Source organism: Panthera onca, chromosome D1 (assembly GCF_046562875.1).
Source record: "Panthera onca isolate mPanOnc1 chromosome D1, mPanOnc1 haplotype 2, whole genome shotgun sequence".
Lineage (NCBI taxonomy): Eukaryota > Metazoa > Chordata > Mammalia > Carnivora > Felidae > Panthera > Panthera onca.
Window position 1 is genome coordinate 75,625,205 of NC_138348.1, and position 16,726 is coordinate 75,641,930.

A 16,726-nucleotide genomic window follows, 5' to 3' on the forward strand; every position below is an offset into this window, starting at 1 on the left:
TGGTGACTTAATTTTGACAATAACCCTGCAAAGTAAGTGCTCGCCCCAGTCTAGGGATGAGAAGACTGAAGCTCAGAGAGGCTAGGCAAGATCAACAGTAACATAATCGGGATTCAAATCCAAGTCTATCTGTTCTGAAAGTCTGACCTTCTCCCATTATGTCCTATTGTGATGAGGAATTTGGAGATAAACACTCACACTTCCTTTTGATTATGTTACTGACATAATTATAATTTTTTGTTAAAAAGTAATTTTACACAGAAGTTCTAGACTCTGCTTCTTTCTCGGCCATGAACAGATTTCATTACCCTAAGGAAGCCAAATAATATATTTGGGCTTCAGATATATTAAAATGGAGAGATTTGGCTTTCATTTTCTTTCTGGGTCTTTCCAGCTTCAACAGTCTCTAATTTTAAGTATTCTTGTAAATTCTACATGATCTCACGGCTCGTGAGTTCGAGCCCCACGTTGGGCTCTGTGCTGGGCTCTGGGCTCCAGCTCAGAGCCTGGAGCCTGCTTCATATTTCATATTCTGGGTCCCCCCCCCCCCCTCTCTGCCCTCTCCCACTCATGCAGTCTCTCTCTGTGTCTCAAAATAAATAAACAAACAAGCACTAAGTATACTTGTAAATTCTGGAAGTTTTGTGTACCAGAGGTAATATATTCTCCCCAGTAAATAAGTAGTCAATGAAAGTAAAATTAAAAAATCAGAAAACACAGAAGAGTACAAGGAAAAGGAAAAATGATTCATCTTAATTCTGTCATCCAAAGAGGTTTCTAGATGATAACTTGTAAGCCTTTAAATTGCAACACTACGGAAGCTAGAGATGTACGTTTATATGTATCTTATCTTTTACAAGTGTTAGGTACTTTCTACCTGGTCTGACTGAAGTCACCAATGACTTTGATATGTTTACTAGTATTATTTGGTTTCTCACATATTTCATAGTATTCGGCCATGGCTGCCTGACATTCTGTCTCCCCTTAGTTCTCTCTCCTTTTTCCTTGATTCTTTTGCCTTCTCTTCCTTGGTACCTTTCCGACTTCCATGATATTCTTTCTTCCTCATTTTTCCTAGCTCCTTTCTCTTTCTGGCAGGCTCTTAGATCCTGACATTTTCTGGAATTCTTTCCTCAACCTCTTATTCTGTACAGTCTCTCTGCATTTTTCCATTTACTCCTGTGATTTTAAATTACTGGGTGGATACAAGAACTTGAAATCTGCACATCTCACCTAGGTAGGTCTGTCTTTTTCTTGGCTATATTTGAGTAATTCCAGCTGTCCACAGGACATCCCCACCTATATATGCTAAGGACAACTTGAGGTCAGCATGTCTAAAATTTAGCTCAATCCTTCACCATAGTTGTCTATTCTCCCTTGTCCTCTTTCTTAATCTACTCTTCTCCATCTCTACAGTCCCCATTTTTAGCACATTACTTGTCTTTTCCCAGGACTACTAAAATAGTCCTCTAATGGTTTCTTTAAATTTCAGTATTACTATCACTTACGAGAAAGACTCTTATCCGTGAGTAATTTCTGCTGATCCCATGGAAGAAATTTCTAAAATCCCTAATTATAAATGGGATGTATAAAAATCCTGTACATCTTCCTTCTGCATAGCTAAAGAAATAGCAACGTATGTGTATACTTTATTTTGTGATATTGTTAGTATAAAACTGACAAGACTACTTTTTTCCAAACAAAAAGTAATTATTTTCTACTTTACATTAAAAAAAAAGAAGGTGCCTTTCCCAAGTTGTGTCTAGCTGTACCTGTGATGTTAATTAAAAGTGTCAGTATGGGGCGCCTGGGTGGCTCAGTCGGTTGAGCGTCCGACTTCAGCTCGGGTCATGATCTCACAGTCTGTGAGTTCGAGCCCCGCGTCGGGCTCTGTTCTGACAGCTCAGAGCCCGGGCCTGTTTCAGATTCTGCGTCTCCCTCTCTCTCTGCCCCTCCCCCGTTCATGCTCTGTCTCTCTCTGTCTCAAAAATAAATAAATGTTAAAAAATAAATTAAAAAAAAAAATTAAAGTGTCAGTAAAAAAAAAAAAAAAAGTGTGAGTAGAAAGTTCCCAACGTCTGAAGTTATCTCTAATTACTTGCATTTCTATAAACAACCTTGGGAATAAACAACTTTGACAAGAGGATCTCCCAATATGGATTTGTTTAAATTTTTTTTTTTAATGTTTATTTATTTTTGACCCAGAGAGAGAGACAGAGCATGAGCAGGGGACTGAGCCACCCAGGTGCCCCACCCAATATGGGTTTCTTAAAGAACTAATATTCTACTGGAGCAAAATACATTGTACTAAAGTACAATTTTAGCCAACTCCTTCTCTACCAAAAGCACAGATTTTTTTTTAGTTGTTTTAATGTTTATTTATATTTGAGAGAGAGACAGAGACAGAGCACAAGAGGGGGAAGGGCAGAGAGAGGGAGACAGAATCCTAAGCAGGCTCCAGACTCTGAGCCACAAGCTGTCTGCACAGAGCCCGACGCAGGGCTCGATCCCACCAGCAGTGAGATCATGACCTGAGCCAAAGTCAGATACTTAACCGACTAAGCCACCCAGGTGCCCCCAAAGCACAGATTTTTAAAGGAATAGGTCATTACAGACTAATTGTAGAATTCTCATCCTATCTGAACTTCGGCTTCAATTCTAGCCCTTGCTCTATTATCAACTTTCCGTTGCCTTTATGCTTGGTAATGACAGTATTAGATATATAAGTAGTTAGAATAGGATAGGGATCATAGCAATTTTTGTCTTTCAATCCCTACTATTTGTAAAACTATAAGAATGGAAGAGTTATGTACCCTTTAAATAATAAATAAGTTAGTGCCTTTTGGCATTTTATACTTAAGTTAGAGGTTTGCCTATTTTTAAAGTTACTTTTTTTTTTAGGCATCTGTGGGAAAACTAGAATTGCAGAAGTAGGAGGTGTGCCTTACTTATTGCCTCTTGCAAATAAAGAAAAAGTAAGTGTACTTTTACTCTTCACATTCACATGAAGATTATTAGAAGTTGAGTTGATTCCTCTTTTTATTATTAGAAGACCCATCGACCAATGTGGCATGGAAGTATTAATGGACTCAGTGAAAAAAAGTACAGATTTGTATAAGTTGTGATTTAAATAATATTTTTTCTTCTTGTATAGGTTTATGATGTAAATAAGATTGCAAAAGAAATGAAGCTTCCTGGAGCTTTTATTCTTGGAGCAGGAGCAGGCCCATTTCAGACTGTTGGGTTCAACTGTGAGGTCAGCATACATATAATTATTTTAATTTATTTTATTATTTTTTTAAATTGTTTTATTATTTTATTATTTTATTTTATTGATTTGACGTTTAGTCTACTTATTTTTCTTTTATTGCCCTACCCGAAAGTCTGCTTTCTGAATGAATTGGTATCCTCTTTCTTTATAGATTTGATATTGTTTGGTACCGATTTGGACTATAGCCTATGCTCCACTATAATGGAGCACCAGCCCCTAATTTCAGATTTTCTAGGGTATGCACTCCGTGTTAGATGAGTCTAACATCCTAATGTGGTCTGCTGAGGTCCCTGGATTGTGCAAGATTTTAATCCTTTATCCATCAGAGAATTGCTGCCTTCACTGTAAATCTTTCCTTTTGATATGAAAGCAGCTTTTGATGAGAAGATGAATGGAATATTTAATGATCTCATCAATTCCCTCTTTCAGACTAAATAGCAAGGACCTACCCCAGTGGTATAATGATTATTTACAAAGGATACTATCGATTCCTGTGTGTGTTAGTATATTTACAACATAAAAACACCACGGTCTCTTCCCATCTCTGGACCAGAAAAGTAAAAGACCTCTTAAGTCTGCCCATTCCTTCATCTCTTCAGATGTGACCATTACTCGATAGTCATACAAGGTTCTTTTGTAGAAAGAGTAATATAATTCACCTAGTGTTCAAGATAGAAAAAAAGTCTAAAATTTAAAGCCCAGTTTACAAGGTTTTTGAAACACTGTAAGAAATACTAGACATTTTATAAAATGTTTTTTCAACTTTTTGATGTTTGTAAATCTTCAACATTTTGAATCTAAAATTAAATATTTCATACTTCATGTTTTCTTAATAGGTCCTGAAATAAAATATCTTAAGTCAAGGATCCTCAAGATATTCTCTTCGGATATTGATGCCAGGATTGACTAATTTACTTTTCTTATTTACATTTCTTTTCAGTTTATGCCAATTATTCAAACAGAAAGTGAACACAAATCTCCAGTAAATGGAAGTTACTTTGCCCATGTTAACCCTGCAGATGAAGGGTGCCTGCTCGAGAAATACAGTGAGAAATATCATGATTTTGGGTGTGCATTACTGGCTAATCTTTTTGCCAGTGAGGGCCAACCTGGAAAGGTGATTTTTTGTTCACAAAAACACAGTATTCTCCAGAAGTTCTCAGATAGCTAAAAATTTGAACTTTAACTGCCAAGTACGGTTTTCTTAAAAGTCAAAACCAGCTGAGCCAAATTTTATTACAGATTCAGAGAGTACTACAAGTAAGTGAAAGTCTTATTTAAAACTGAGGTGAAGAGTACTTAGTAAGCAATACCTTGTTTTCTGAGGAATAAAAGGTAATGCTATTCATGTGCGGAGTGAGTCAAATAGATGAACCACGCAGCTGAAATAGACAGATACTACCTACCTGCAGTTACTATGTAGGTAATTTGTTCATTGCTGATTTTGATCAGACATTGGTTGAGCTAGACAGAAATTGTGGTAGCAAAATATTACATCAAGAAAGAGGTAAAAAAAATTAATGCTTCACCTCGTATTTACTTCCTGTTAGAACATGAAACGATCATTTCAATGTTAGCAGTTGTGAGAACGCTCAGATTTTTAAATAGAGGGAGCTACTTCGGCTACTTTGAGAAGCCAGGTAGTGAAGTAAAAAGACCTAATTAAGTGGAGGTAACACAAGTCCAGAATTTTAAGGGAAAGGAAAAGATGTAATCGCTTTCTCCTCCCTTCTGAATTACCAGAGGTTAACCCCTTTGAGCCAGGAATTCTCAACCTTTTGCCGCCTTGACATGTAAATGATAAGAATCTCTAGAGCTCAGTAGAAGACTTCGCTATAACTCTCTCTGTCCAAGAAAACATGAATAAGACTTGTTAGAGTAAATGATAACTCATCATACACACACACACGCACACACGCACACACGCACGCACGCTATGTATTGTTGATCAAGACAGGATTGAGACATCTCGCTCAACTCCTGTGTGTGTGCTCCAAGCAAACAAGTGACTGCTTCATGGCATTAGATTATATGTTTCATTTTGATAGTTATTCACATAAAATTTTGCAGCTTAGAGCAATGGAATGCATATTTATGTCCTCTCTAGGTCATTGAGGTGAAAGCCAAAAGAAGAACTGGAAAACTTAACTTTGTGACTTGTATGAGACAGACTCTTGAAAAACATTATGGAGATAAGCCTGTAGGGATGGGAGGTACTTTCGTAATTCAGAAGGGAAAAGCGAAGACTCACATAATGGTAAGAGTCTTTGTGTACATGTATATATGGGTATGTATGTGCACATACTTAAGATCTTGAGATTTTTTAATATACATTGAGAATTCTACCCTTAAAACACCCTGAATGCTTTTACTATGATTGTATTAATTTTACTTATTTATTTATTTATTTGATCCTTTAAGTTTATTTTTTTTTTTTTAATTTTTTTTTTTTTTTTTTCAACGTTTTTTATTTATTTTTGGGACAGAGAGAGACAGAGCATGAACGGGGGAGGGGCAGAGAGAGAGGGAGACACAGAATTGGAAGCAGGCTCCAGGCTCCGAGCCATCAGCCCAGAGCCTGACGCGGGGCTCGAACTCACGGACCGCGAGATCGTGACCTGGCTGAAGTCGGACGCTTAACCGACTGCGCCACCCAGGCGCCCCCCTTTAAGTTTATTTTATTTTGAGAGAAAGAGAGAGCAGGGGAGGGGCAGAGAGAGAGAGGGAGAATTGAGAATCCCAAGCCAGCTCCACGCTCAGTGCAGAGCCCGACACAGGGCTCGATCTCACAAACCGTGAAATTACGACCTGAGTGGAAATCAATAGTTGGACGCTTACCTGACTGAGCCACCCAGGTGCCCCATGTCTTACTTTAAAACTTAAATGACAAACAATACTGTAAATCATACTGTAAGATAATGTCTAACTGGAGTCCTTTCTTTATGTTAATATATTGGAACTTTGTGTTTTTAAGATGTAGATAGATATGAGTATAAGCCTTAGAAATAGATTATCAATTTTTTTTGGATTATCATTTTTATTGCCAGAATCCCAAACTGCATATGTTGACTTTGCTATCTAGATGGTTGTGGTTTTGGGGAAAGGAGTCATTGTGAAAATTATAATCTTATGGGCTAATTATATAAGTTTATAAGACAATAAGGATGGAATACCGTATGAAGCAAGACCCAGGGCATTTTTTTTTTAATTTTTATTTTTTTTAATGTTTATTCTTGAGAGAGAGCGCGTGTGCACACGCGCATGAGTGGGGGAGGGGCAGAGAGAGAGGGAGACACAGAATCTGAAGCAGGCCCCAGGCTCTGAGCTGTCAGCACAGGGCCCAATGTGGGGTTCGAACCCACAAACCATGAGATTATGACCCGAGCTGAAGTCAGACGCTTAACCAACTGAGCCACACAGGCACCCCGAGGTTTTAAAATAATGTTTTGTGGGTGAATGAATGAATCAAGTGTAAAAGTAATTACAACTTAATTTCCTTTTCATTCTGTCACTAAACTCATCAAAAATGTTTGGTTTTAATGTTTTTTATCCTGATAATTTTAAACGGCAAGTCAGCTGATTTTGCAAAGAAAGACACAACATTTACGAAACTACTTAATTTTCCAAATTGTTAAAAACAGAATTGTAGATAAATCTAATTGCAAATACCAAATAATTACAGGAATTTTTAAAACTCAAGTACACAATACTTTATTATTAACTATGGGCATATCTCATTTTATTGTGTTTCACATTATTGCATTCGCAAATACTGCATTTTTCATACATTAGTTGGTGGCAGCACTGCATCAAGCAAGTCTTTTGGCACCAAATTTCCAACAGCATTTGCTCACTTCCCCTCTCTGTGTCACATTTTGGTAATTCTCGCAATATTGCAAACTTTTTCATTGTTCTTACTATATTTGTTATGGCAGTCTGTCATCAGTGATCTTTGAAGTAATAATTGTACTTGCTTTGGGGTGCTACAAATGGCACCCGTGTAAGATGGTCACCTTAATAAATGTTGGTGTGTTTTGACTTTTCCACCAACCAGCCCTGTGTCTCTCCCTCTCCTCAGGCCTCCCTATTCCCTGAGACACAACAATATTAAATTTAGGCCAGTTACTAACCCTACAGTGGCCTCTCAGTGTTCAAGTGAAAGGAAGAATCACACGTCTCTCACTTTAAATTAAAAGCTAGACATGATTAAGCTTAGCGAGGCAGGCATGTCAAAAGCCAAGGAAGACCAAAAGCTGGACCTCCCATCCAAATAGCCAAGGTGTGAACGTAAAGGAAGAGTCCTTGATGGAAAATTAGAAGTGTTACTCCAGTGAATCCACAAATGGTAAGAAAGCAAAAATAGCCTTATTGCTGATATGGAGAAAGTTTTAGTGGTCTGGATGGAAGATCAAACAAGCCCTAACATTCCCTTAAGCCAAAGCCTAATCCAGAGCAAAGCCCTTCTTCAATTCTATGAAGGCCGAAACGGGTGAGGGAGCTGCAGAAGAAAAGTTCGAAACTAGCAGAGGTTGGTTCATGAGGTTTAAGAAAAGAAGCCATCTCCATAACATAGCAATGCAAGGTGAAGCAGCAAATGCTGATGTAGAAGCTGCAGCAAGTTATCCTCCAGAGATCTAGCTAAGGTAATTAATGAAGGTGGCTACACGAAACAACAGATTTTCAAGGTAGACAAAACAGCCTTCTATTGGAAGAAGATACCGTCTAGGATTTTCACACCTATAGAGAAGTCAATGCTTTGCTCCAAAGCTGCAAAGGACAGGCTGACTCTTCTGTTAAGGGCTAATGCAGCTTGTGGCTTTAAGTTGAAGCCAGTGCTCATTTACCATCCTGAAAATCCTAGGGTCCTTACGAATTATGCTAAATCTACTCTGCCTGTGCTCTATCAATGGAACAGCAGAGCCCAGACGATAGCACATCCGTTTACAAAATGGGTTACTGAATATTTTTAGCATGCTTTTGACACAAACTGCTCAGAAAAACATATTCCTTGCAAAATATTACTGCTCATTGACAATGCACCTGGTCACCCAAGAGGTCTGATGGAGATGTACAATGAGATTCATGCTTTCATGCCTGCTAACATCGCATCCATTCTGCAACCCATGGATCAAGGAGTAATTTCAGCTTTCAAGTTTTATTATATGAGAAATACATTTCAGGGGCGCCTGGGTGGCTCAGTCGCTTAACCATCTGACTTTGGCTCAGGTCATGATCTCATGGTTCGTGTGTTCAAGCCCCATGTCATGCTCTGTGCTGACAGCTCGGAGCCTGGAGTCTGCTTTGGGTTCTGTGTCTTCCTCTCTCTCTGCCTCTCCCCTGCAGACACTCTGTCTCTCTCTTAGAAATAAATAAACATTAAAAAATTAAAAACAATACATTTCATAAGATTATAGCTTCCATAGACATATGGCAGCTCAGTTGAAAACCTAGAAAGGATTCACCATTCTAGATGCTATTAAGAACATTTGTGATTCATGAGAAGAGGTCAAAATGTCAGCATAAATAGGAGTTTGGAAGAAGTTGATTACAATTCCCATAGATGACTTCGAGGGGTTCAAGACGTAAGTGGAGGAAGTAACTGCAGAAGTGGTAGAAACAGCAAGAGAACTAGAAGTGGAGCCTGAAGGTGGGGCTAAATTACTGCAATCTCATGATCAAACTTGAACAGATGAGGAGTTGCTTCTTAGGGATGAACAAAAAAAGTGGCTTCTTGAGATGGAATCTGCTGGTGAAGATGCTGTGAAGATTGTTGAAATGACAACAAGGGATTTAGAACATTACATGAACTAAGTTGCTAAAGCAGCTGGAGGGTTTGAGAGGATTGACTCCAATTTTGAAAGTTCTGTGGGTAAAATGCTACAGAACAGCACTGTTCACCACTGTAGCACCCTGATCACTCAACCCTGAGCCATCAACACTGAGGCAAGAGTTTATGCCTTGAAAAAACAAGTTTATGACTTGCTGAAAGCTCAAATGATTGTCAGCGTTTTTTGGCAATAAAGTATTTTTAAATTTAGGTATGTACATTTTTTAAGATATAATGCACACTTGATAGACCACAGTATAATGCAAACATCACTTTTACATGCAATGGGAAACTAAAAAATTCATTTGACTTGCCCCTATTTTATTGCAGTGGTCTGGAACTAAACCCACAATATCTCCAAGGTATGCCTGTAGTTAACCATAATGTGCATTATATCTCTAAAACTTACCCGTCTTGTAACTGAAAAATGTTTGTACCCTTTGACCTTCACTTCATTTTCCCCATTCCCCAGCTCCTGGCAATCACCACTTTATGTGTCTGTTTCTCTAAATTGGACTCCTTAGATTCCAGTAAGTGATACCATGCAGTATTTGTGTGTGGCTTATTTCATTTTAGCATAATGTCCTTCAAGTTCATCCATGTTGTTACATCCATGTTGCAGGATTTCCTTCCTTCCTAAGCCTGGATAACATTCCTTGTATATGTGTGTGTATACATATGTCATAATTTTACATATTTACACACACATATATATAATCAAATCACACATTTATATATATATATACATATATATATTTATATATATGTATATATATATATATACACATACACACATACACACACACACACACACACACACACACACAGCAGTTTCTTTATCCATTCATCCATTGATAGACCCAGAAGTGGGATTACTGGATCATATGGTTCTATTTTTTGAGGAACCTTCATACTGTTTTCCATAATGATTGCACCGGTTTACATACCTACTAACAGCATACAAGTGTCCCTTTTTCTCCACATCCTTGTCAATACTTGTTATCCCTTGCTTTTTTGATAGCAACCATCCTCACAGGAATGAGGTGATATCTCATGGTTTTGACTTGCATTTCCCTTCCCTGATGATATTGAGCACTTTTTCATATACCTGCTGGCCATTTGTATGTCTTGTTTGGAGAAATGTCTAATTTGGTTCCTTTGCCCATTTTTTAAGTTGGTTGTTTTTTGCTATTGAGTTGTAGGAGTTCCTTGTATATTGTGCATATTAACCCCTTATTGGATAAATATTTTTTCCCATTCTATAGATTGCCTTTTCATTTTGCGGCTTGTTTCCTTTACAGTGCAGACGTTTGTAATTTGATATAGTCCCACTTGTTTATTATTCCTTTTGTTGCCTGTAGTTTTTATGTCATATGCAAGAAATTATGGTGAAAATCCCACGTTCTGAAACTTTTCCCTTAAATTTTCTTCTAAGTTTTATATTTTAGCTCTTACAGCTAGGTCTTTGATCCATTTTGAGTTCTTTTTTTGTACATGTATAAATTAAGGGGCCAACTTCACTCTTTTGCACATGAATATCCAGTTTTCCCAGCACCATTTTTTGAAAAGATAGTCCATTTTCCATTGAATGGTTTTGACACCCTTACTGAAAATTATTTGACCATGGGGCACCTGGGTGGCTCAGTTGGTTAGCATCCGACTTCAGCTCAGGTCATGATCTCACAGTCTGTGAGTTCGAGCCCTGTGTCAGGCTCTGTGCTGACAGCTCAGAGCCCAGAGCCTGTTTCGGATTCTGTGTCTCCCTCTCTCTCTGTCCCTCCCCTGCTCATGCTCTGTCTCTCTCTGTCTCAAAAATAAATAAAAACATTAAAAAAAAAATTTAAAAAAAAAGAAAAATTTTTGACCATATACGCAAGGGTTTATTTCTGGGATCTCTGTGCTATTCCACTGATTTGTATGTCTGCCTTTATGCCAATGTTACACCGTTTTGATTACTTGTAGTAAGTTTGATAGCAGGAAGTGCTAGGCGTCCAACTTTTCTCTTTTCCCCGAAGATTGGTTTGGCTCTTCAGGGTCCCTTGAGATTCCACATGAATTTTACAATGGATTCTTCTATTTCAGCAAAAAACTTTATTGGGATTTTAATAGGGGTGGCATTAAATCTTTAGATTGCTTTTGGTAGTATTAATATCTTAACAATATTGTTCGATTCATGAACACAGGATATTTCTCCATTTATTGGAGTCTTTTTAAATTTCTTTTTTTTTTTTTAATGCTTTATTTTTGAGAGAGAGAGAAAGACAGTGCCAGCAGGGGAGGGACAGAGAGAGAGGGAGACACAGAATCCGAAGCAGGCTCCAGGCTCTGAGCCATCAGCGCCGAGCCCAACGCAGGGCTCAAACTCACGGAGTCTTCCCAAATTTCTTTTAGCAGTGCTTTGTAGTACAGGTTTTTGTTTGTTTTGTTTTTGCTTCCTTGAATAAGTTTATTTTATTCGTTTTGATGCTTCTACCAACTTCTAATGCCTTGTTCCCCACCCACACACCCCTCGATGTACTGGTAGCAGTAATGAGATTTAAAATTAGGACGAGGATATATTTCCAGGAAAACTGAGAAGCTATGAAAAATAAAAAGATAGTAGTAGGCTCATTCTTTCATTTATTCATTCGTGCATTTTAGCTTATACACTTGATTGGTGATCCTTTTGAAAACTATGGTATATAATTTGTTTTGATTCTAAAAATAGTCAAATGTATAAGAAGGCTTACATTTCTAATGTAATGAAGTTAGATATAATTTACATTTTAATTCTCAATAATATTCTATATATTTAGAATGATCTTTTATTGTAGCCCACAGAATTTTCTTCCTGCCCTTTGAACTCTGATGAGGAGGTGAATAAATGGTTGCACTTTTATGAGATGAAAGCTCCTTTGGTTTGTCTGCCAGTTTTTGTCTCCAGAGACCCAGTAAGTTTATGTCTGTCTTTTATATTGCAGTATAATACAGTGATTATGCTTAGGTTTTAGGATATTCTTTTAAAATTAGGCACTTTCTGAGTTGTCATTTAAGAACTAGGATAGTCTCCAGAATTATCTTGAAAGATGAGGGAGCAGGTGGCTAACGCCCCTATGAGTTAGTTAGGCAGGGCAGATTTTACCTTCGAGCAAATCAAGGCACAGGTATTTTACATGACACCCAAAGTCATGTTATTAAATAGTAGAATCAAGACCATGATTCGGGTCTCTTATCACCTTATTTGTTGCTCATCATACCATTCCTTATATTCTAACACTAGACACTAGAAAAAGATATGAGAGAGACCAATTCAGAGAAAGTAGCTACCGCAATACTGACTTTTGATCCAGCGATTACGTGTCTAGGAATGTATCCTTAAATATATGTGTAAGTATTTAAAATTATTAGTTAAAAGGTTATCCATAATAGCATTACTATAATAGCAGAATTGGACATAATCTAAATGTTAGTTGAGAATGGTGGAATCGGTATGTGTGTACAATAGAATGCCATGTAGGTATAAAAGAAAGCAGAAGCTCTTTTATGATCTAATATACTAAGATCTCAAGCTATATTTTTAAATGAAGAAAAGCAATACTCATCACAATATGTGCAGAGTGCAAATTGGAGTAAAAATTACAAAAGTTAATATTTCTGGAAGGATATATAAGAAACTCCTTACACCGGGTGCCTGCAAGGAAAGGAAGGAAGGAAGTAGTAAAGGCAGAAGATGGAAAGACACGCTTTATGGAATATATCCTTTTTCACTCTTTGAATTTTGAATTAAGTATATATATTGCTTACTTAGAAAATAAAATAAAAACTATTATAACAAATAAAAAGGTCTCCCTGCCCCTTAAACAATTCCTATCCAAGATAATTTAAATACTGACAGATAGCTTGTCTGTTGTCCTAGGGGTTTGATTTGCGATTGGAGCACACCCATTGTTTCAGTCATCATGGAGAAGGTGGACACTACCATTATGACACTACCCCAGACACAGTGGAATATCTTGGATACTTCTTGCCTGCAGAGTTTCTGTATCGCATTGATCAACCAAAAGAGACCCATTCAATTGGGCGAGATTAAATCAAATGGAAAAGAAATAATTAAGGTTAAGTAATCAACTCATTAATTGATACTAATATAAAATCCAGTAGAAATGATCTCACGACTTAAATCCCATTGTTTTGGCCATTAACTGAAAGGTATGTTGACCTCTGTACTCTGTATTATCTGATATATCTTAGAGATTATTGGGAACCAACATACATAATGAAAATGTTCATTTTTTTATTCTTTATTCACAGCAAAATCAGTCTTATGTTTATACCTTAAATATAACATGATCAGGAATCATGTGATTATACCTACTATCTACCGGTAATAACTTATATTTGTATAACATTATTAAATTTTTCAAAATACTCTCACAAGTCCTAAGTGGATGTTTCTGGGTATTAGAAAAATCAGTGTTGCAAATGCTGATAGTTATTGAATCTATAGTATTAAATTTTAAAAATCCATTTCAGAAATCAGAGTATACTTTTTTATTTTCGTGGAATAAGGTGGGCAGAGGAAGCAAGTTTCCCCCTTTTGGTGGGGTTGAACCATACTCAGGAGTTCGCAATTTGACTTTCACAAACATTGTCAACTAGGTGGTTAGCCATGATGCCTCCTTTGTTTGGGTTGCCAGTTGGAAGCAGTTTGTATCTTGCCGGCTATTTGCCAGAAGGAAAGGGAAAAGAAACATCCAAATACAACACTGAAGTGGGTATACTTTAATTTATAAGTGAGGCCGTTGGTACACATGACACTGTCCTTTGTGAAATAAAAAATTATACTCTTTTACTGATTGAAATTGTTGACATTATCCTCAGTATTCTTCTTTAATAATCATTAGCCAGAAATCAACTGTCTAATCGTAATCTTGCTAATGCTAAGCATGTGCAGATTTAGGAGCTCTTTAATAGCAAACACATACTAAATCTTCAAAAAATATTTTTTGATTGTCTTCTTTGGATGTTACCTATAACCTGTCCTGTGAGTAGAAATTTGTAAATGTTATTTTTACAAGAAGCACTAGTTTGAAGCAAAAAATGAATAAAAAGTGTATATTCACAATATGATGTGTCTTTTTAATATCTTGCCTCCAGACAGAAAAAAAAGAGCTTTGTTTACCAGTGTAGCACTAATGCCTTTAATAGTGCCTGGCCAAAACAGGCACTCAATAAATATTTGTTGAATGAATGAGTGTATAGAAGATTATGTCAGACACTTCACCAGATGCGGGCCTCTATCATTCAATCGTTTATATGGGGGGGGGGGGGAATTAACAGTAAACAAATGTGTTATATGACAGGTAGTATTAAGTCCTATGAAGAAAAATAAAACACAGGATGGATTGTAAAAGAGTAGGCTATTTTTTTTAAAGTCAATTTATTTTTGAGAGACAGAGAGACAACGTGGGCAGGGGAGGGGCAGAGGGAAAGGGAGAAAGAATCCCGAGCCATGCTGTCATTGCAGAGCCCGAGGTGGGACTCAATCTCACAAACCGTGAGATCATGACCTGAGCCATGATCTGAGCCAAAATCAAGAGTTGGACGCTTAACCGACAGAGCCACACAGGCGCCCCCAAGGAGGATGCTATTTTGTTGAGTCCATCCCACATGAGACAGGATGGACTCATCACCCCAAATTAGGTTTGGGTGTCAAGACTGATAAAGTCACATACACCCCAACAGGGTATGAAAGGATTTGCCGCTTACATAATGAGGCTTTCTGGGGAAAGCAGGACAGCTCCCAAGCAGGTCCAAAAATGGCTGAGAGAACAGAGAAAGGAGCCTGATTTGGGGTTTCTGTGGTAATGAACAGTTAGGGCTAAGGTGATAGTTCCATATGCAGTTTAAATTTCCCACAAGTGTCAAAGAAGGAGGAGCCAGGCTTGCTCAAATATGGAGCAGAATGGGAAGAGAGGGGAGTGAGGCCTAACAGCGGTCAGCAAACATAAAAAGTGGAATTAGTTTCCTTATTACACATTTTATATAGGGAGATCAGAAAAAGACTCTGATAAAGAGACACTTGAGCAAAGACCTGAAAGAAATGAGAAAGTGAGCTATTAAGTTATTTGGAGAAACATCCTTCTTGGCAGATTCAAAGGTCCAGGAATAGGAGGGGATTTGGTATGTTTAAGAAGCAGTAAGAGGCTGGGGCGCCTGGGTGGCTCAGTCGGTTGAGCATCCAACTTCGGCTCAGGTCATGATCTCACAGCTTGTGAGTTTGAGCCCTGTGTCGGACTCTGTGCTGACAGCTCAGAGCCTGGAGCCTGCTTCTGCTTCTGCGTCTCCCTCTCTCTCTGCCCCTAAGGTTTTATGTTAATGCCATGTTTACTTTAAAATTCGAAACGTGACAAGTATGTCCAATATCATCAACTATTGGAGGTTCTAGCCAGGAAAAGCAAACAAGAAAGAATAATGACTGAAAAGGAAGACAAACATTTTTGGCAGAAAGCATGATTGATTCTTAGAAAACCCAAGAGAGTTTCTAGTGAAATTACTAGACTGTATTCAAGAAGATTCCAAAGTATAAAATCAATGTATAATAATGCGTTACATTTCTTCATACCAATAAGAAATAGTTAAAAATGTAAATTTGAAAAAGATATCAATTACAATGCTCTCAAAAGTACATAGCAATATTTTCATTTACCAAAAATTATATATAACCATCATGGGGAACATTATAAAACTGTTGAAAACCTAAAAACATGAAAAATAAATACTTCTATCTAGGAAAATGCAATATCATAGAAGCATCAGAAGCCTTTCTTGTCAAATCTATAAATTTAACTCAATGCCAGTCGAATGCCAGTGGGCCTTTCCATAGAACCAGTTGATTGGAAAATGTATGGGATAGCAAAGGGCCAAGATAAACAAAGGTGATTTTCACGACAACAAGGTCAAGGGTATTTGATATCAAAATTTATAAACTTGTTAAAGTAAGAGTGTGGTTTTGGCACAGTGATGACAATCAAACCAATAGCCTAGAAAATCATTTCCAGTTTCTGTTGAAACCTTTCATCCATTTTCTCCATTTTCATCTAACATTACTGTTCAGTTATTTTAAAGTTCTTGCCTACCATCTCCAATGTTTTGATCATCCATGGATATGTTCCTATTGTTTTAGGTTTTTATTATCAGTCACTCTTGCCTGCCTTTTTACATTTACTGCTATTATATGCTGGTTATTGTGTGTTCAGGTATCTTCCACGGTGAGGGTTTCCATCTTTCTTTTGTTAGGTAGATAAAGTGAGAGACCCATTTCCTCAGTGTAATCAGAGACTGAGCTGGAATAGGGTAGGGCTGCATTTTACTTTTTTAAGTTTATTTATTTACTTAGAGTACCCGTGAGCGAGGGAGGGGCAGAGAGAGAGGGAGAGAGAGAATCCCAAGCAGATTCCGAGCTGTCAGGGTGGAGCCTGACATGGATGGGGCTCAATCCCATGAACCGTGAGACCTGAGCTGAAATCAAGAGTCAGGTACTGAAATCAAAAGTCAGTTGCTTAACTGACTGAGCCACCGAGGCACTCTGGGTTACATTTTAAAGAAGACTCAGGCCACCCCTGCTTATAGCCTGTTATTCCTTGTGT

General features: G+C 37.6%; 1 protein-coding gene across 4 annotated transcripts in view; it reads left to right on the forward strand.

The window, feature by feature from the left end:
- Nucleotides 1-14,204, forward strand: part of BKGD (beta-keto-L-gulonate decarboxylase) — a 22,735-nt gene extending 8,531 nt beyond the window's left edge. For all 4 annotated transcript variants that reach the window (XM_060605354.3, XM_060605352.3, XM_060605353.3 and 1 more), the window contains exons 4-9: nt 2,902-2,975; nt 3,155-3,256; nt 4,212-4,388; nt 5,379-5,528; nt 11,912-12,028; nt 12,994-14,204. In XM_060605354.3, the coding sequence (XP_060461337.3) occupies nt 2,902-2,975; nt 3,155-3,256; nt 4,212-4,388; nt 5,379-5,528; nt 11,912-12,028; nt 12,994-13,167 (794 nt within the window). In that variant the 3' untranslated portion in view covers nt 13,168-14,204. The remainder of the gene's footprint in view (nt 1-2,901; nt 2,976-3,154; nt 3,257-4,211; nt 4,389-5,378; nt 5,529-11,911; nt 12,029-12,993) is intronic.
- The last annotated feature ends 2,522 nt before the right edge of the window (nt 14,205-16,726 follow it).